Source organism: Sinocyclocheilus rhinocerous, unplaced genomic scaffold (assembly GCF_001515625.1).
Source record: "Sinocyclocheilus rhinocerous isolate Xijiao unplaced genomic scaffold, SAMN03320098_v1.1 scaffold157, whole genome shotgun sequence".
Taxonomy (NCBI): domain Eukaryota; kingdom Metazoa; phylum Chordata; class Actinopteri; order Cypriniformes; family Cyprinidae; genus Sinocyclocheilus; species Sinocyclocheilus rhinocerous.
Window position 1 is genome coordinate 606,009 of NW_015665038.1, and position 19,135 is coordinate 625,143.

At 36.0% G+C, this 19,135-nt stretch overlaps 2 protein-coding genes across 2 annotated transcripts in view; both read right to left on the minus strand.

The window, feature by feature from the left end:
- LOC107731033 (centriolin-like) overlaps positions 1-2,470 on the minus strand; it is a 34,789-nt gene extending 32,319 nt beyond the window's left edge. Inside the window, exons 1-3 of the mRNA XM_016542005.1 lie at positions 1,770-2,470; positions 687-817; positions 443-573 (exon numbers count right to left, since the gene is read on the minus strand). Of these exons, the coding sequence (XP_016397491.1) occupies positions 443-573; positions 687-817; positions 1,770-1,914 (407 nt within the window). The 5' untranslated portion in view covers positions 1,915-2,470. The remainder of the gene's footprint in view (positions 1-442; positions 574-686; positions 818-1,769) is intronic.
- Positions 2,471-2,756: 286 nt separating this feature from the next.
- Positions 2,757-19,135, minus strand: part of c5 (complement component 5) — a 20,361-nt gene continuing 3,982 nt past the window's right edge. Inside the window, exons 6-42 of the mRNA XM_016542020.1 lie at positions 17,831-17,913; positions 17,654-17,744; positions 17,123-17,228; positions 16,912-17,047; positions 16,685-16,800; positions 16,383-16,583; positions 15,999-16,190; positions 14,218-14,424; positions 13,969-14,124; positions 13,691-13,817; positions 13,500-13,568; positions 13,293-13,395; positions 12,749-12,861; positions 12,557-12,641; positions 12,276-12,358; positions 11,182-11,318; positions 10,366-10,587; positions 10,108-10,168; positions 9,937-10,026; positions 9,581-9,793; positions 8,979-9,063; positions 8,661-8,820; positions 8,488-8,586; positions 8,225-8,396; positions 7,911-8,116; positions 7,672-7,824; positions 7,499-7,561; positions 4,976-5,069; positions 4,848-4,887; positions 4,628-4,730; positions 4,465-4,539; positions 4,250-4,355; positions 4,078-4,161; positions 3,750-3,839; positions 3,564-3,647; positions 3,284-3,425; positions 2,757-3,038 (exon numbers count right to left, since the gene is read on the minus strand). Coding sequence (XP_016397506.1) covers positions 2,897-3,038; positions 3,284-3,425; positions 3,564-3,647; positions 3,750-3,839; positions 4,078-4,161; positions 4,250-4,355; positions 4,465-4,539; positions 4,628-4,730; positions 4,848-4,887; positions 4,976-5,069; positions 7,499-7,561; positions 7,672-7,824; positions 7,911-8,116; positions 8,225-8,396; positions 8,488-8,586; positions 8,661-8,820; positions 8,979-9,063; positions 9,581-9,793; positions 9,937-10,026; positions 10,108-10,168; positions 10,366-10,587; positions 11,182-11,318; positions 12,276-12,358; positions 12,557-12,641; positions 12,749-12,861; positions 13,293-13,395; positions 13,500-13,568; positions 13,691-13,817; positions 13,969-14,124; positions 14,218-14,424; positions 15,999-16,190; positions 16,383-16,583; positions 16,685-16,800; positions 16,912-17,047; positions 17,123-17,228; positions 17,654-17,744; positions 17,831-17,913 — 4,489 coding nt within the window. The 3' untranslated portion in view covers positions 2,757-2,896. The remainder of the gene's footprint in view (positions 3,039-3,283; positions 3,426-3,563; positions 3,648-3,749; positions 3,840-4,077; positions 4,162-4,249; positions 4,356-4,464; positions 4,540-4,627; positions 4,731-4,847; positions 4,888-4,975; positions 5,070-7,498; positions 7,562-7,671; positions 7,825-7,910; positions 8,117-8,224; positions 8,397-8,487; positions 8,587-8,660; positions 8,821-8,978; positions 9,064-9,580; positions 9,794-9,936; positions 10,027-10,107; positions 10,169-10,365; positions 10,588-11,181; positions 11,319-12,275; positions 12,359-12,556; positions 12,642-12,748; positions 12,862-13,292; positions 13,396-13,499; positions 13,569-13,690; positions 13,818-13,968; positions 14,125-14,217; positions 14,425-15,998; positions 16,191-16,382; positions 16,584-16,684; positions 16,801-16,911; positions 17,048-17,122; positions 17,229-17,653; positions 17,745-17,830; positions 17,914-19,135) is intronic.

Here is a 19,135-nt window from a genome sequence, read left to right on the forward strand (position 1 = left end):
ATGGGATAAATGCAGAGCACTAATTCCGAGTATGGGTCACCATACTTGGCCACATGTCACGTCACTTTTCACTTTTTCACTTTTCACTTTTCAATATTACAGCGAGAATAAAAGTTACTCCTTCTTTCTTTGTGTGAACATTTGGGCGGTGTTATGCAAATCTTCCCACATAGTGATGTAGATATTTGGGGGCGTGTTAGAACGAGCCGTTTTAGGTAGGTGTGGCTGACTCTTAACTTTTATAAAGAATATCTCTTTGGATTTGAGACTTTAGTCTTTGCAACTTTACATATCTTCTTTATGCACCAAGAGCTTGTAACACTCCAAAGAGAAAGGAAAAATTGAAATCGCATCATATGACCCCTTTAAATATAGCATACTACCACAATTTTTTTTGTAAGGGAATGTTTCTTGTTAAGCAGACCAATGTAACTGTTCTTACTGTATCCTGTTACTGGAAAGGAGGAGTTCCCGTAATTGACATAGTTTCTCTAGTTTTTCAATTCTCTCAATCCTGTTGTTACTGAGGTTGAGAACCTGCAAGCGCTCACACTTATCCAAATTTTCAATATACTAAAACACACACACACACCACACACAGAAGTCATATTAATGCAAAAGTGAATGCAACTATATAAATTTGACCACTCACACTGAGCATTAATCAAATAATATCGAAATCTTACCCTAAATTGTTTGTCACTTGCCATAGATGTAGACAAATCCAGGGTGCGCACAAGGACTAAATTTTCACATTTAGTCAACCTCCTGATCAGGTCTTCTGTGATGTATCTCGTCCCCTTATATTGTCTTTTGTCTATGAGTAGATGTGTGTGTAAATGAATGACACACAAATGCTGGTGGCAGCCAAGTAATTAATGATCTTCAATATTATTTGCATAAATAATGCAAATTTAGATTTGATTAATTATGTATATTTTAAATATACATAATTATATATGTATATTATAATTATTTTAGATATTATGATATTATGTATATTTATATACATAATATCATATTATGTATATAGTATATATACTATAGATATTATAACATATTATGTATATTTTCACCGCATCCTAGTGTTTAATAACATTCTTGACTAACTCCTTTGTTTTGCCAAGGCAAATTTCATAGCCGAATCCCAAAAATATATATCAATAAACACTTTAGCTTTATTGGAAAATACTCCAATAAAGCAAAAATACTATAAAAAATATTTTGTTCACTAATGATATTTAAGTACATTTTTCTTTGTTTCACACATCACATGCTTCATGTTTGATCTCAAGCTTTTTACAGACACTGTTGTTTGTCTCTTTGGCAAACAAGTAGACTAACTATTAATGAAACTTCACTAGGGCCAAAACTGTTTGTTATGACGAAAATCATAATAATTGAACAAAAAGAGGATATTTTCACGCAATATTAAACTCTTCTTTTAAACAAGAAATTTGAATGATGGGAGTTCCATAGTTTGAGATTAAAAGTATGGGTCTGACTCTGAGACAAGAGCAAAACAAGGAAATCTATACAGAAAAGTAACCTGAAAAGTACCAGAAATAATGAAGGCATGGTGAAATCGGTAAGTTTCCATAAAGATCAACCCCTAGGCTGGGACATAAAAGTACCCAAAGTTGAAGAAACCTCCACTTCTTGAATGAATTTGGAGAAATTACTTTAATACTTCAAAATTGACCTGAAAAGGCAGATCAGATAAGAGTGGCTCCTGTACTGTACATCTAAGCAACAAAAGACTGATTTACCATCATCACTGGGATCATCTCGACCTCCATCCTCAGTGTCCGACCATGAGATGGCGTTGGGGGACACAGTTTTGCTCTGGAGGTTCTTGGAACATTTGGATCCCGCTGTTGGTGACCGTTTGGGCATTTGAACCCCTCTTTTCATTTTATTCTCATGGGATATTAAGATTATCTGATGTCAGCGAATACGATGCTCAACCTAATACATCGCGACTTTACGTAACGTAACTGTCAGCAGTTTATTTTACTTTATGTTAAAATTACAATGCAGACCAAATCTGACAAAACGCAAATAACTAAAGTCACCTAATAACTAAAATGTTGTAATATATACTAAAAAGCAGTTTTACATTTAACAGTATGTTCATTCAATGTTTCACAAAGACTGGACAAGTTTTGCTAGCCCAGTTTCCATAGCGACCGATTAGGATCCCTTGCGATCATCCAGCGACCGTCAGATTATTATGCTTCTTTCTTAGAGAAACTGTCAAAGCGGATACAGGCCTGTTGTGTTTATCTCGTGTCCCAGGTCTCATTATTTATAAAGGTTTAAACTGAGCTTTCGTTCTCTTGTTGTCTGATTCTCCAGCATAAACTCAAAGGATTCGCGGTGATGTTTGGGTCATGTGACGCAGCTGCAGTTATTTCAAAATAAGAGTCCCGTGCCTTTAAAGCAGACTTCACATGCAAACCGTAATATGTTTTCAGTGTTTAGAAAAATAATATCAGACTTCACATGCAAACAACCGTAATATGTTTTCAGTGTTTAGAAAAATAATATAGGCTAATAACTGCATGTACATACATAGATAACAACAAACACTTTCCTAAACGTCTGTTTGTCAGTAAGCAACGCAAAATGTTTGTTTCATATGACAATAATTCAGCTTTGAGGCAAATTGCATGTAGCCTAATGCTTTTTTGTTCAATGTTGCATATGTATGGGGTTGATAAGAATGGCAAAAATAATCACATATTTTGAGGTACTTGAATTTTTTTTTGTTTATTTCAAAGTTTCTGTTTATTCTTGAAATCTCTAATCCTATTTAGTTTTTTCAGATTATGTTGCTATAGAATAGAAGAACAGGCATACAAATTAGTTCTTCTATTGACATGCAATTTATCACTTAATCTTCACAGCCAGATAATAAGAAATCAAATTCAAATTCCTCCAAAACACCGGCGTATTGTTTGCAGGCATCATCTCTGCAGTCAGTGTCATGTGGCCACCAGTCCACCCAAGCATGCGAGTCCAAAGGAAATTTATACCTAAAACATGGTATAAAGAAAATCAGTTTTGAGGCTTCTGTACATAATAGTAAATGAGAAACACTCTCACTTTATAATTGACCCTGCAATGCAACCGATTAAGGAATTTTTGATTAATTAAAAAAAACAAAAAAAATTATAAGGACTCTTTGTGTCAAACAAACATATAGTCTCGACCCAAAACTTGAGCATTAGGTACTACATGATGTGGCTTTTTAAAAATGATCAAACAAACAAGGACTTACTTATAACCACGATTCATTTGTATCTTAATACTCTCAGCAGTCATGATCAGATACTGCTTGCCAACTTCGAAATTTGTTGAACTGCAAGTTGCCTTCTTCACAAAATCTATTTCTGAATCTGTCTTTAGGTCGTCTGTTTGTCCTGTAGAAGAGAAATGGGTGGATTGAAGCTGTCATGAAACTTGTTTCTTTAAATTGTTTATTCAAGCCTTTTTGCTTTAAACCATTCAAATAATTTACCATTTAACTTGCTAACAAATTATATTCAATATACTCTTGCCTTTCTTGAGCACTGCTTTAACTTTCGCTTTGTAGGTCACGAAATCTCCTCCTGCCTCAGATGATTCAATTAACACTTTAAATGCTAGGGGAAAAAAACACTGTAAATGATATGTACCGATGTGCACATGTATACACATGACAATGATGTTTTATGGCTTAAAGCTTCATAAAGATTAGTATTTACCGTAATTCATGCTTTCTTTGCACATGTCATTTTTACGCTGTACAGCCGTAATTTTGGGATCAATGGTGGATTTAAAGTTGCAGCATTCCGCTAATTTTGAAAAGGACATGAAAATAGCAACAAACTGTTATTATACTAACACAGACACATTAAACTCACATAGATGTAAATGATAACTACATGAGCAGCATTGGTATAAATGCAGTGTTAGACTGTTAATGGTCAAGACTGACAGAATTGCCCTGGGGCCCCAGATGTAAGACACAACAAAATGGTTCATACATTTTTTTTGGTCAGTTGTTTTATTTCTGTCTTTTATGTGGCTTACCTGCCATGCACTGACATTGGTCTCCCTCACAGAGTCGTAACAGTTTGCGGCTTTGTTTGTGGTAGAACTTCACACACTTATTTTCTATTAAAAATAAGATGAGAACGCTTGTTTTATATATCTAAAATAAGTTCAGCCAGACATAAAACAAACATTTGCAAAAACGCTATACCTGGATTACTAAATTCATAAACTTCGAATACAGAAGCTCTGGTCATGCCAGTTTCAAATTCCTCTTGAACACGGAAACCCACACAGTATAACTCTTCTGATGGTATCTGCATGATAAGTATTGTATAGTAGAAATATTCTACAAAATCAAATACACACCATATTTTAACACAAAAAGTCAAAAGGCAAAAGATTGTTTTGCCCAGCGATGCTCACCGAATCTATCTGAAGGATGACTTGGTCACCATTGATTTCATAGTTGGAAATCCGAGACTCAAGTCCATTCAGGTACTGCAAAATATAGAAACATAATGTCACTAAAAGTTTCTGAAACAATGGATGGCTTCTATAAAAAATTTATTTGCATTTAAACTCTCACCATATCTAGATCTTCCTGGACTGGGGTCATACCGGTCGGCAAATTAATTTCCATCACAGTGATTCCTGACTCCGTTTCAAATGCATTTTCATGTGGCTTGAATCTTTACATATAAAGGTGTTTTCATTTGAATTAAAATGTATGAATTTTAATACAAATCTGAATTTTACAGAGACACTTAAAACCTGTTGCTTCTTATCAGGAGTTTCTACGGACTTACTTTGCACAGGCCACAATCCGCTGTGACAAAAGCATAGGATCTGCTCACAAAGAAATCAAATTAGCTGAACCAAGTTCATTTGAGAAGAAAACAAAGAGTAGAAAAGTAGACAAAAGTACCAAACTTACCATCTGAATTTGGGACACTTTCATGAATGTCAATTGACATATCAAAATAGCAATTTTCATTGTTTTCTGTCATCTCATAGAACACTGTTCTCAGCTGTAAAAAATAGGTTAATCAATTAATGAATTTGGTTCAATGCATAGAATTTTTGAAAACAAAAAAAAATCTGGATTGTTGTAATGTTTATTATATACACTGAAAAGGACCATCCTATAAAAATGATTTGTCACAAGGGTGGTATGTTTAAAAAAATATTCACAAAAAGCAAATTAAAAATCAAAAACACTAAAAAAGGGTTAGTTCACCCAAAAATGAAAATTCTGTCATTAATTACTCACCCTCGTGTTGTTCCAAACCCGTAAGACCTTCGTTCATCTTCGGAACACAATTTAAGATATTTTTGATGAAATCTGAGGGCTCTCTGACCCTCCCATAGACAGCAAGGTAACTATCACGTTCAAAGTCCAGAAAAGTAGCAAGATGATCGACAAAGTAGTCCGTGTGACATCAGTGGTCACGCGAGCATGTGGCGACGCTGACCCAGATCCAGCGTAATGACGTCATCACGCCGGATCTGGGTCAGCGCCGGCGCCGCCACACGCTCGCGTCATAGTACTGTCGTGAACGCGCGTCCAAAGTGACGCAGTAGAGAGGAAAATGTGGAATAAAGTCGTTATATTTGTTTTCTTTGTGCAAAAAAGTATTCTTGTAGCTTCGTACCTTTACAGTTGAACCACTGATGTCACACGGACTACTTTGTCGATCATCTTGGTACTTTTCTGGACCTTGAACGTGGTAGTTACCTTGCTGTCTATGGGAGGGTCAGAGAGCCCTCAGATTTCATCAAAAATATCTTAAATTGTGTTCCGAAGATGAACGAAGGTTTTACGGGTTTGGAACAACACGAAGGTGAGTAATTAATGACAGAATTTTCATTTTTGGGTGAACTAACCTTTTAAGACGCGTTTTAAAAGTCAGCAGGCAATCGCTGTTGCGAAAATCAAGGGGATGAGAGTTCCATAGGCAGGGGGCAGCATAGCAAAAAAATCTGGCACCCATGTTAGTTAGCCGAATCCGAGGTACCACAAGGGAAATTGAAGATGAAGATCTAAGAGCTCATGAACTGTAAACATGAATAAGTTGAGTAAGGTAATGAGGTGCAAGATAATGAAGTGCCTTGTAAGTTAGTAACAGAATCTTGAATTCAACTCAATACTTTACTGGAAGCCAATGCAATTGCTGAAGAACAGGAGAAATGTGCTCAGTAGAAGGTGTTCTAGAAAGAACACAGGCTGCAGAATTCTGAACCAACTGGAGCTTATATAGCACTTTAGAGGGAACACCAGTGAGAAGGGCATTACAATAGTCTATACGTGAAGTGACTAATGCATGAACTAGAACTGCTGTATTATCGGTTGAGAGAAAGGAACGGAGACGGTTAATATTACACAGATGGAAATATGCAGTCCACGTGATATTGTTAATTTGAGTTTCAATGGATAGTGTACTATCCGAGATAACGCCCAAACTTTTAACCTATGAGGAAGGACAGATTGCATTATTATCAATGTTCAAGGAAAGACAATTAGATTTAGACAAAACAGATCTAGTGCCAACAAGTAGGGCCTCAGTTTTGTTGCCATTTAGCTTCAAGAAGTTAGCTAAAAGCCAATCTTTCATTTCAGCTAAACAACTGGACAGAGATGGTGGAGGAAAAGAATCAGTGGGTTTAGCAGACAGGTAAAGTTGGGTGTCATCCGCATAACAGTGAAAATGAACACCATGCTTCCTCAAAATGTAACCAAGAGGGAGTATATAAATAATGAACAAAAGTGGGCCCAAAACAGAACCCTGGGGAACAACAGTGGTGATTGTAGATATTTTTGATCTGAAACTTTTTAATTGAATACGCTGAGTGCGACCAGAAAGATACAATCTAAACCAAGACAGGGGAATGCCAGTAATCCCTAGAAGCTAACCTGTCTAGGAGTATCTTATGTGAGACAGTATCAAAGGCCGCACTCAAGTCAAGAAGGACAAGTATGCTTAATAGCCCAGAGTCAGCTGCCAGCAACAAATCAGTGGTTATTCTAACAAGAGCAGTCTCAGTGCTGTGGTGGGGACGAAAACACGATTGAAATTGTTCAAACAAGTTATTATTGGAGGGATGTTCCTGAATTTTAATTGCAATACACTTTCCCACGATCTTAGAGATAAACGGTACATTTGAAATCGGACAAAAATTATTTAAATGTTTATTTAAATTAAGTTAAATGGATCAGCCCCTGGTTTCTTAAGTATGGGAGTAATAATAGCAGATTTAAGATATGGAGGTACAAAACCAGAGACAATTTTAGTAATCAGTTCAGCAGTTCAGGTGTAAACCAAGGAGCTGAATGTACAAATGAAACAGTTCGAGTTTTCACAGGTGCAAAATCATCTAAAATCATGTTTAGACCATCATTGTAATATGAAACCAGTTCATAGGAATGTATATTCCTATGTTAAATAAAATGCTCACTTACACTGGCAAATGACACACCAGAGCTCATTGCAGTTTTGATGATTATATCATCATGTTTGGTCACCTTTTAAAAAGAAAACAGAAGACTGGCATTCAATTCATAAATAATTTATGAATAATTAAAAATTCCTCTCTTAATAATTCAGTTAAAATCACAAAAATTGGACCTCTTACCTCAATTGGTTTATGCACAGGCTTCTGTTGAGTTAGTCTGATTCTTCTGATGTCACCTTTAGTCTTGTATTCAATGTCAACCACCATGTCTAAGGTGGCTCGACTGGCTAAGATGCTGTACTTTGTAAGCGCCTCCAAAGTGAGAATGCTGTCCTGAAAATTTGAGGAAAAACAGATCACAACTGATAAATACAAAAGCTTACAAAAAATAATATACATGACAACTTGCACTGGAGTACCTGTGTTGAATGGACGCCCCCTCCGTATCTCTGGTCTTGTGTTAACCAGTTCAGAATGGGTTTTGCATAGGTGGCATCACCTCTGGCTAAAGTGTTAAGCAGGACGTAAACGGTTGTTTCCACGGTCTTTGCCGTCACATCACTGGGTTTTAATGAATCCTTGCGGAGTTTGGACTCCTGCCAGAAACGGACTGTGGCTGGGTTCCCTGAAAATGTACGGACAAATGGGTCATATTGTGTTAAAATATGAGAGGGTCTAAACTGTGCTGATGTTTTGATCAAAAGTGTGTGGAATATCCCAAATGCGATTTTACCATCAACTTGAGCCTGCTTTTTGAGTATTTCATAAACACCGACTGCAGTCATACTATGGATGTCTGCCAGTGTCAGAGCATAAGATGCAATGGCTCTTGCATATAAACTTTCAATCTTCTTTGAGTTAGAGGTGATGTACTGTGTGGCACGATCTATAGCAATGTTAAAGACCTGGAGAGACAAGACAAACACATCTGAATGAATTGCCTGAAGAATCCGACATTTAGGTTTCTGATTGGTTAGATTTTCCTGGCAGTTGTACCTCCAAGTGAACATTTCGGACCTTCATGGCATTTTTAATTCCAATCATGACAAAAGATGTGAGGAAAACGGTCTTTTCAGTGACATCTGCTCCGGCACCCTTAAAGAAACCAGATCTTGATCAAAACACTGCAAAATACAGTATTATATCATAAACACTCCTTTTTCACGTACCATGAGTTTATGTGGATTAGTTTGTGATTTCTCAGAGAAGGAGCCATCATCATTCTGACAATTTTTAATCAGCCAGTTGATGGTGTTGGTCAGCACGTCAGGCTCCAAAGAGACGTATTCATGCATGTCAGCAAGAGTCTTGACTATGAGAGCCGTCACCCTAAAAAGGTTTGTACGCATGTGCAATGTAGCATGTCAATTAATCTATGTGTGCACTGTTATTTCTGTAGTACGTAAAGCTTAAAAAATAAAGAAAAAAAAGCCACACTTCATTCCAGCTACCAGTGAAGAAAACTAAGAAACTGAGCAGTTGATTACCAGGTGCTGGCTGATTTGTCCTTCTTCGACCACATGCTAAAGGCATGTTCATGCTTCAGCTTAAATGACATGATGCTGGTGATGCCTAGAAAGGAACAGTGAAGTAACTTAAGAAGCAAAATTACTAGAAGAATAAAAACTGCTTAAGGATTCAACAAGTTGTTTTTTTTTACCCCACTGGCAGATATTTTTCAAGCAAAAACTTAATTTTGATGCATTTATCAGAAAACAAAGACTTAATATCTTAATTCATTTTGCTTCTTAAGTAAATGTATCTGGATTTAAGAATGTTTAGATATTTGTACGGGAAAACAAGAACATCATTTTTTTTGCAGTGTGGAAAAATAATTTTTAATTATACTGATAATAAATAGTAATTCGTAAGACAAGCAATTACAAAATGTAATTATTATTGGATCAAAATTATCATGAAATTATTTTACTGTTACATGGAAATTGAGTGTACAGGAAATGCTGACATAAAATAAATAATAATGAAATAAATAATAAAAAAAAAAAACCTGATAGACGGTAAATGTGAGAAAACAAATCTTCAACGATTCTACAATTCTTATTCTACTCTAATAAAACAAACATCTCACCAGCTTGCATCTTCCTCTTTAATTGCTTTTCACTCGCTGCAGCCTCTTTCCCCAGAATGTCCCATTTCTCTGCTTTTTCTAGGTAGTGGTAGACATAGTAGATTGGCAGGAGAGCCATAAGCTCCATCTCTACATTTCCCCGTGGCAGGTTAGTCAACTGTTTTAAACCTTCTGGGTTATTTATTATTGACAGAAGCTCTCCCAGTACTTCACCTGAACATGAAGAAGGGGTTACTGGGCTTTTGGAACTTCCAGAACAGTCATTTTTAATCTACACTGTTTATAAAAGTAACATTATTTATAAAAGTGTCATTTAGCATTTGCACAGATGTGCTCAAGCTTCACAGACATCATACCATTAACTGTTAGAATACGATCCACAGTTGACTTGGGCACAATGTTTGGAGGAATTGCATTTTTTAACTCAAGCTTCCGCATGGATGTGCCTAAGAAAGGAAAAAGAAATGGTGTGAGACTCCATCAGGACATGAACAGAGAGCATACTGTTACTTTTCAGATGTCCTTACCAAAGACTCCATTTGGATCAATTCTTCCCCCACTTTGTATTTCCTTTCTAATTCCTTCTGGCTGTGAATACCAGAACATTAGGTTATAAGATCATAATCTCAGGCATACTAAACTGATTTATGAGTGGTTTAGTTCACAATAAACATCATTTTAAAGCAGAAATATCATGAGAAATCATATTCAAAATGTTTGTCCTGTATGTTTGTCATAAAACTGTTATAAAAGTCCTCTAGCACTGACTGTGTATTGTTTCTTACCACCACTTTCAATTTCTTGACCACACTCTCAGTGCCATATTTAGTTGTTAAAGTAAAAGTGAGCGTATGAGTGCTCGCTTCCAAGGCCATGATGTAGAACGTGACGAAGGCCACTGAACGACCTGCTATATTTCCCTTGTTTTCATGTGGCTTTCCATCTTTCCCCTGTTGAGCTCCACGAAACACACACACTCCCTCTGTTGCAGTCAGGGTCACACTGAACTATGCGTGTATGTGTGAGATATAGAAAGATAGAGAGAGAAAGAGAACTGTAATCAATTGATCATGTGGTAGTCACATAAATAAACAGATACACATATTGCTAGGTTTGGAGGTCAGTACGATTTTTTAAATGTTTTTGAAGGAAGTTATTCTCTTATGTTCACCAAGGCTGCATTTATTTGATCAAAAATACAATAAAAACAGTAATATTGTTAAATATTATTGCAGTTTAAAATAATTTTCTATTTGAATATTTTTTTAAATGTCATTTATTCCTATGATGGCAATGCTAAATATTCAGCATCATTACTCCAGTCTTCAGTGTCACATGATCCTTCAGAAAGCATTTTAATATGATGATTTGCTGCTCAAGAAACATTTGAAAACAGTTGAGCTGCTAAATATCCTTGTGGAAACTGAGATACATTTTTCATACACTGAGATACATTGATCAATTTAATGCATCCTTGATAAATAAAATTATTAATTTCTTTTAAAAAATGTACTGACCCCAAGCTTCTGAATGTTAGTGTAGATTAGAATGTATAATTTATATTTAAAGTTGTCCTCCTGATTAAGAACTGAACCTTATACCCGAGTGCTTGACAAATGCTGATTGTAGACTGAACCTCTGAGCTCAATCTGCTCTCCACGAACCATGGAATAAGGCAAGGGCACATCCACACTAATGTCCTGGGACACCTGAATCTTTTCCTCTGACACACAGATCCCTGACCAAAGGAACAGGAGAGTCTGAGATTCTAACCAAAAACACCTTAAACAAAGGTCTGCAACTCTGCATGCACAATACATGGCAATGATTTCCAGAATACACTGTTGGTTATGAACACTGTCTTTGTGAAGCTTATGCATATGGTTGGAAATGCTACTTTATAAACAGTATTTTGTTGTCACATTACCTACTTATGTGGAATGTGGGTTGCGTCCTGTTATCATCTTGGAAACAGATTCAGTCAATTTGCATGTCAATTCAATTTTGTTTAAACTTCTGTCAGTCCAGTCGAATAATGAGTAAAAGTAGAAAATAAAATAAAACAAAACGTGGCTGTAATTACTTTCGGTTCTTCAATCACAGTAGAAATGTAAGGTCCAGTTGAGCACATACTGGGATACAATATTCTGTTTGTTCTGTCAGAGATACTTACTATACTTACTATGTACTTACTATAAACTTACTAGATACTTACTATATAGCCTTAAAGAGATAGTCCATGCAAAAAAAAAAAAAAAAATCTGTATGACTTTCTTTCTTCAGTGAAACACACACAAAAAAAGATATTTTATAGAATGTTGATAACCAGAATGATGGGAACTAAATAGTTTTGGTTCTGTTTGACTCTTATTATATGGACAAAAATACGATTTTTTTTGTGTGTGTGTGTGTTTCACTGAAGAAAGAAAGTCATACAGATTTGCAATGACATGAGGGTGAGTAAACGATGACAGAATTTACATTTTTGAACGGACTATCCATTTATAAGTTTAATGTGCTACTGTAATTTGTAGTTAATTAGTAGATAATTCACATAATAAGTAGATCAGTCACATATTAACATTCACAATAGTTGTTTCAGCCTATCTGATAACAATTTAGATGCATATAATTCCCTTTTCAGCCACCAAGGTGATGCTAAAACAAATAATTTAGGTACAGCTTGTTAACTCACCCTCACTGAATACCCCAACTGCTTTCAGCTCCCATGTAGTCAGTGAGTCTGGAATAATTTTGCTAATGCTTACTGAGCCAGACCTTAAACAGATTTAAAAAAGTTTTCAGAGAGTCATTTTATGTTGTGGTTGTTGTTGTTTTTTTGTTTTTTTTAAATCCGTGAAATAAAGCAATACAATAATAATGTATATTTTGTAAAGAATATTTTTCATAATTCTTATATAAAGATTAGGATTATCGATTAGACAGAAGGGATTATGGTTCAGAAAGTTTTCTTACTTGCTGGTGTGTTCCTCCCATAACCAGCTCTCAGGGAAGTAGCTCCTAATCTGAGATGGCATCGCATCCAGCAGAAAGTCGATTGCTGCATTGTGTAACAGAGGACTTTAGATCCTGCCTTTAATGTGTTAGTCATCTAAAGTTACTATAGAAGTTCATTATGATAATGATGTATGTAAGAAACACCCATACCTGTGCGACTTAGTATGATTTTATCCACATTCTCTAGACGGAGCTTCACAGCTGTGACGCAACATTCCGAGAAAACAAGCTTGCACCGTATCTTCTGATGCATATCAAAATGTCTAGATTTTTTTCAGAAAGATGAAATGAAATGTCATATGAAATGATTCACTGGAACACTTTCCACAGTGTAAACAAACAGGTCTATAAGTATAATATATAGTTTACGATCTTATCTCGTTATGAAATGATCTTATCATGAAATTAATTACAGTAGCAATATCTAATTATAGGCTCCAGAACAAAATTGTAGGGTATGTAGATATGTATAATGATGTTTATTAATTTATAACGAAAATGTTATTTATTATGAGTAATATGTATTAGTTGTTTATGCAACAATGGCCCTACAAAACAAATAGCAGTAATGCCTAAAATGAAAATCGTTTAGAGAACTATATAATATTAAACTCAGAAAAGATCTTTAAAATATGATTTCATGTAAGAGTAAAATTAAATGGACTTCATTTAAAAGGACTTAAAAATTCCTTACGAAGGATAGGACAATCTCTCTGAACGATGTTTACAGGTTTCAAGCATCGGGCTACTCTCTGTCCCAGAGGAGCAGCAATACTGGTACAACCCATAGCGTTTGGCTATAGAACAAACATGAGGGCATAAATGTATTTTGATGATGTCGCTATGATAAAAAAGGTTTAGATTATACTGTTTTTCAGACATAAAATGCTTGCAAACAGACCCATTTTTTCAAACTTTTGTGCCAGGTTAATTGAACGCTTTGGCCTAACCAAGTCGGAGCAGACCCCCTCTACAAAAAAAAAAAAAGAGAGAGAGAATGCATTTGCCAATGTTTCAGAAAATTATCATGTGCTGTAGTGAGATGTTTTAATGTAACAAATCACACATAGTAACTTTAAAGTGAACATGTACCTGCGCTAGAGGTTTTGGCGTTTGCATTGGTGATGAACATAAGGCCGACACGGTCAAACACATCAGCATTATTTTTGCCTCCTCCTCTTCCACAACCCAAGTCACTTCTCTCAACATGTTGTAGCACCTGCAACAATGAGAAACATTTTTATCATGATGTTAACTTGTAGTTCTCATCTTTAAAAGCATAATCCACGATGTTATTGTCATTTCCTCAAAAAACATACAGTAATATTTGACTTTATACAACATCTTTTTGAACAAATCTTCTATTTCACCTTTTTTAGAGGGTCCTTGTCATTAGATTTTAGGTTGTACAGGGCCGTATCAACAGCAGAAAAGGCCACCAGTGACTCTTCTCTGCTTTTAGTTGACACACTTAATTGGAGTTCATCTTTGGGTTTATACTGTGAGTTTGGAGTTGATATGTCTACCTGAAATATATTTAGATGAGCAATGATTTCACAATGTATCAATATCATGATGAAACACTTCACAATTACCGATGGCAGAGAAAAAGGCATTACATTTAAATTGTTCACACATTTAGCCTTCACATCAATCCACGTGGAGTCTGCCACCAGCTCTGATTTTTCCTCCCCATACAGGACGTAGTACACCACTAGCCGAGCAGACGGCACCATGTTAGGGGTGATCTTAATGTTGAAGTTCTGATTCTTTACACCGTCCCACTTAACTATGTCAAAATGCTCAACCTTTCCTCTGGAAATGATCTGAGAAAAAAATGATTGCATCATAGTAGATGATTCACTGGAACAAATATAGACTGAATTCAGTGCAGCCCCAATTAAACTATAACATAACATATGTGGCATTCAGATGGGCTGTGTTAGAGCAGATGTGGATTCAAAAGCTTGGATTTAGTACAATTATTATTATTATAAAAAAAAAAATCATTACTTATATTAAAAGTCTCAAGGATGCATTAAATTGATAAAAAGAGACAGTAAGTAAGCAATAAGATACGAGAGGCCGTGCTGTATCGTGAATAAATCACGGCTGAAGGGCGTTGTTAGGCACGACGCAAAGCGGAGTTTTATAAACCGTTTTATAAAAATATTTATAATGTTAGAGAAGGTTCAAATAAATGCTGTTCTTTTTAACTTTCCACTCATTGAAGATTCCTGAAAAAAAAAAATTATCATGGTTTCCACAAAAGCATTTAGCAGCACAACTGTTTTTAACATTGATATAATAATAATAAAAATGTTTCTTGAGCAGTAAATCAGCATATTAGAATGATTTCTAAAAGAACTGTGTGACACTGTGGGGTAATGAGTGGGGTAAATCAGCTTTGCCATCACAGAAATAAATTAATAATTAAAAAACATATGATAATAGAGGGCAATTATTTTAAATTGTAAAAACATTTCACAATATTACAGTTTTTACTGTATTTTTTCTCAAATAATTCTAGCCATGGTGCGACTTCTTTTAAAAACCTTGAAAAAATCCTGAACTTCTGAATGGTAGTGGGTTTACATAACATTGACAGTACAAAGACAAATGACTATTAATAATTATAATGACTATGATGACAAAAAATCAGTTTCAAAATAAATATATAGTTCAGTCATGAAACTCTAGAAGCCGCAGGATGATGGGGTGTTAACGTAACTGATGATATTCAGAGAGTTAAACGACTTGGCACAAGCTGATTGGTTCATGCTGCATATGCAGCCAATGAGCTTACTGCCTTGCATTTATATGGCTGTCTAGCATTCACTAGAGATTCCTGCAGCGCACTTCAGAGTTTATCTGAAACCCTCCACCTTCCCCAGCTCCACCTGTATAGATCTGCTACGGGTTATTTTATATGCTATTTGTGCAGCAGCAGTATGTCTTAAATACTCACGGCACCGTATCGCCATATGCATTGGCAGTAGCAAGTTCCTGTACTTGCTTGCAGCAGCAGCAATAATCTACAACTACAGCAATAACCAACAGCAGCAGCAATTCAGCAGCAGCAGCGTAGCAGATCTGTTCCGCCAAGACCAAATACATTAACATTGTCATATCCATTACCATGCTAAAATCTTCCGAGAGTTGTCATGATTGAAATAGTTTTAGAGAAATATATAATGTGAGCCTCAAAATGATATTTAAAATATGTCACATAAGAGAAAATTTAAAAGAGTTTAATAAATACAAAGCTTAACTAAATAACTTGAAATCTGTAGTGACTATAGAGTATAATTCAGATGGTAATAATCCATTTTAGTTCCTCTTTTGTAAGTCAATTTGGATAAAAGTGTCTGCTAAATGCATAAATGTAAACATATTTTACCTGGTAGCTGAAGGTCTTCAGAGAAAGGTAGTCACGAAAATCAAAGTAAACTTTGATGGAAATGTCATGTCCGACTTCAAATACTGAGGATTCAGGCAAATTGATGTACAGGTAACGATGGTTGACAGACACATATGATTCCGCCTTTAGTTTAAGTGGATCCTGACTCCAAGAAGGATCTTCTGTCTCAAACTGAATTGAGTACAATATAAATGAACATTTAGCATATCATATTATTTAGCTTGATAAATAATTACCTGATTAAACTATTGTCTCTATATTTTTAACCTACTCCTGTTTATATCACTCAGCTCTTATGACTGACTGAAATATTCGCTGATTGGGCCCATCAAAAAAAAAAAAAGAGGCCACAGTTTTACTCACAGTGAATTCAGCTTTTTTCACATTAGCTGGTATATTACAAATGAAGTAAGCAATTCCATCCCTCTGACTTGTCTCTGTCAATGTATCCTTGTGCCCTAAGAATTTGAAGGTGTCTTGTTCATTGTTAGCTGTGGTTATTGTTGCTCTTGTTGTGATTGACACACCTTGCACTGGTTTACCCAAAGGATCCTTCACCAAGACCTATGGTTTCAAAATGTCACCAAAATGTTGGGATGAAACATTTATGAATATATATGTTTGTTCTAATATAATAAAACTACTTGAGAAGACAGGTTTCTTACTCTCATAGAGTATGGTAGACCCGGTTTGATGAAAGGAGGGGTTGCGATCAGATTCAGTGTAAATGGAGCGTCCACAAATTTCACATTTGAGAGCACTGCTTCTTGGGAGATACCACCTGACAATGAAGAGGGGTTTCCAAAGTTGTTAAATAGTTGTCACATTTATTTGCTTGATGGTTTAAAACAGGATAACACACTCCTGTGTCTGTGGAACTAACTGGACCTACCAGTTGATTCTTGCAACAAAACTCTCACTCGAAGAAAGGTGTTTTCTTTCATGGCACTCAGACTTTGAGGCCCATCTGGCATAGATGACAAAGCTCTCTTGATGTTTAAGTTGACGTCTGCCTTTCCATTTTTCAGCTAAAACAAAAGCCAAAAACAAATGTATTCTCTGACCTCAAACATAAAAAAATGTTTTGTTGAGCGCACACTGACCATGTATTTTGAAAAGGTTGTTGGTATCATGACAGTTTCATCTGGAGAACTGTATCCAAACGTCAAGAAAATATCTGCCGAACTAACTGGTGTTCCATGAACATACCTGTCAGCACATATACACAAATGTAAACAATTTGCAACACTGGCAAAATATAAAATATTATTACAATTTAAAATCGTTTTCTAACTTAAAACTTTCTAATTTCTAATTTAAAACTGTTTTCCAAGTTTTAAGCATCATTATTCCAGTCTTCAGTGTCACATGATCCTTCAGAAATCATTCTAATATGCTGATTTACTGCTCATGAAACATTTCTTATTATCAATGTTGAAAACAGTTGTGCTGCTTAATATTTTTGTGGAAACTATTATTCGTTTTTACACTCTTCTTTGATTATCAGAAAGTTTAAAAGAATAGCATTTATTTTGAACAATAATTTCTTGTAACAACATAATGAAAATAATACTGACCACAAATGTTTTCAAACGGTACTGTATTTACGTGAAATAAAACTGAAAAAATCATACTTGGCTGAAATCTTCAATTGGAAAGATTCAAAGTTCTTCTCACTGACGTAGTTGGCCTCGGGCTGAATGTGGAGTGAAATACTAGGCAGCACTGAAAAACATAGCTTGATTTAAGATATAATGGAAACTGAATGTCTACATAACACTTTTTTTTTTTTAAAACAACCGTATTCTTACCATATTCTTTGACCTCAAACTCAGCAGTGGCAGTGGTTTCAAAAGTGTCTGCACAGGTGGCCAAAATCTTCCAGATTCCATAACTAATGAGATTTTACATTGTGAATAAAATGATACAGAGACAAAAAAAGTAATGAATAGACCTGCATTCAACATTCTTCTTTAATAGCTTCACCAGCAAGACTTTCATTTCTCAGCAAAATTCACCTGGTTGACAAGAACTAACCAGGGCTGCGTTTCCCAAAAGCTTCGTAAGCCTAAGAAATTCGTAAAAACGATCGCACGACTGATCTTAATATTACGGTCTATTTCCAAAAGCATCGTAACTTAAGTAGCCTAGCACTTGAAAATCATCGTAGATCTACGAGTGCTCTGGAGTAATCGTAAAGCCCCAAGTGCATCGTAAGAAGACAGATTTATGCGGTCACCTGCAGGACAATCGGCAGATTACACTTACGGGGCTGACAAGACGTGAGACGTGCGGATAATAATGAACGATCGTAAAATGACTCGTAGAAAACGCTCTTAAGTGCTAAGATCAATCGTTATCGAGAAACGCAGCCTTGATCTTAGAACTTATGAGCGTTTTCTACGAGTCATTTTACGATAGTTCGTTACGCCCCATTCACACGGGTCGTCAGCGTTAACGCTTGACGGAGGGCGTTTCTGAAGCTTGGTGCTGATGACCATCATAGTGACAGCAGCCAATCACATTAGTCTTCTGGTGTTGCATGAACGCGATTGGCTAGCGTCTGCGCTAGGGTATTTGCATAAGGCGATCTGATTGGCTGACGCCTGCGTTGGCGCTTGAAAAGTTTTCAACTTCTGCCGCGAGCAATGGACCCAACACGACGGACCCACAATTAATTTCGCCAACGCTTGACGTCACTCCATTCAAAGTAAACAAGAGGCATTGATGCTGACGCCCTGTGTGAATGGGGCATTATTGTTTCACGTGTGTTTCCCAAAAATGCACTTAACGCAATCGCACGTAGCCGTGCTTTAAAGGGATAGTTCAACCAAAAACCTTACACCCAGGGCATCCAAGATGTAGGTGACTTAGTTTCTTCAGTAGAACACAAACGAAGATTTTTAACTCAAACCGTATCAGTCTGTCAGTCATATAATGGCAATCAATGGGCTCCACAGCTTTGAGAGTAACAAAAAACATACACAGACAAAACCAAATTAAACCCTGCGGCTCGTGACGATACATTGAGGTCTTAAGACACGAAACGATCGGTCTGTGCAAGAAACTGAACAGTATTTATATCGTTTTTTACCTCTGATTCACCGCAATGTCCG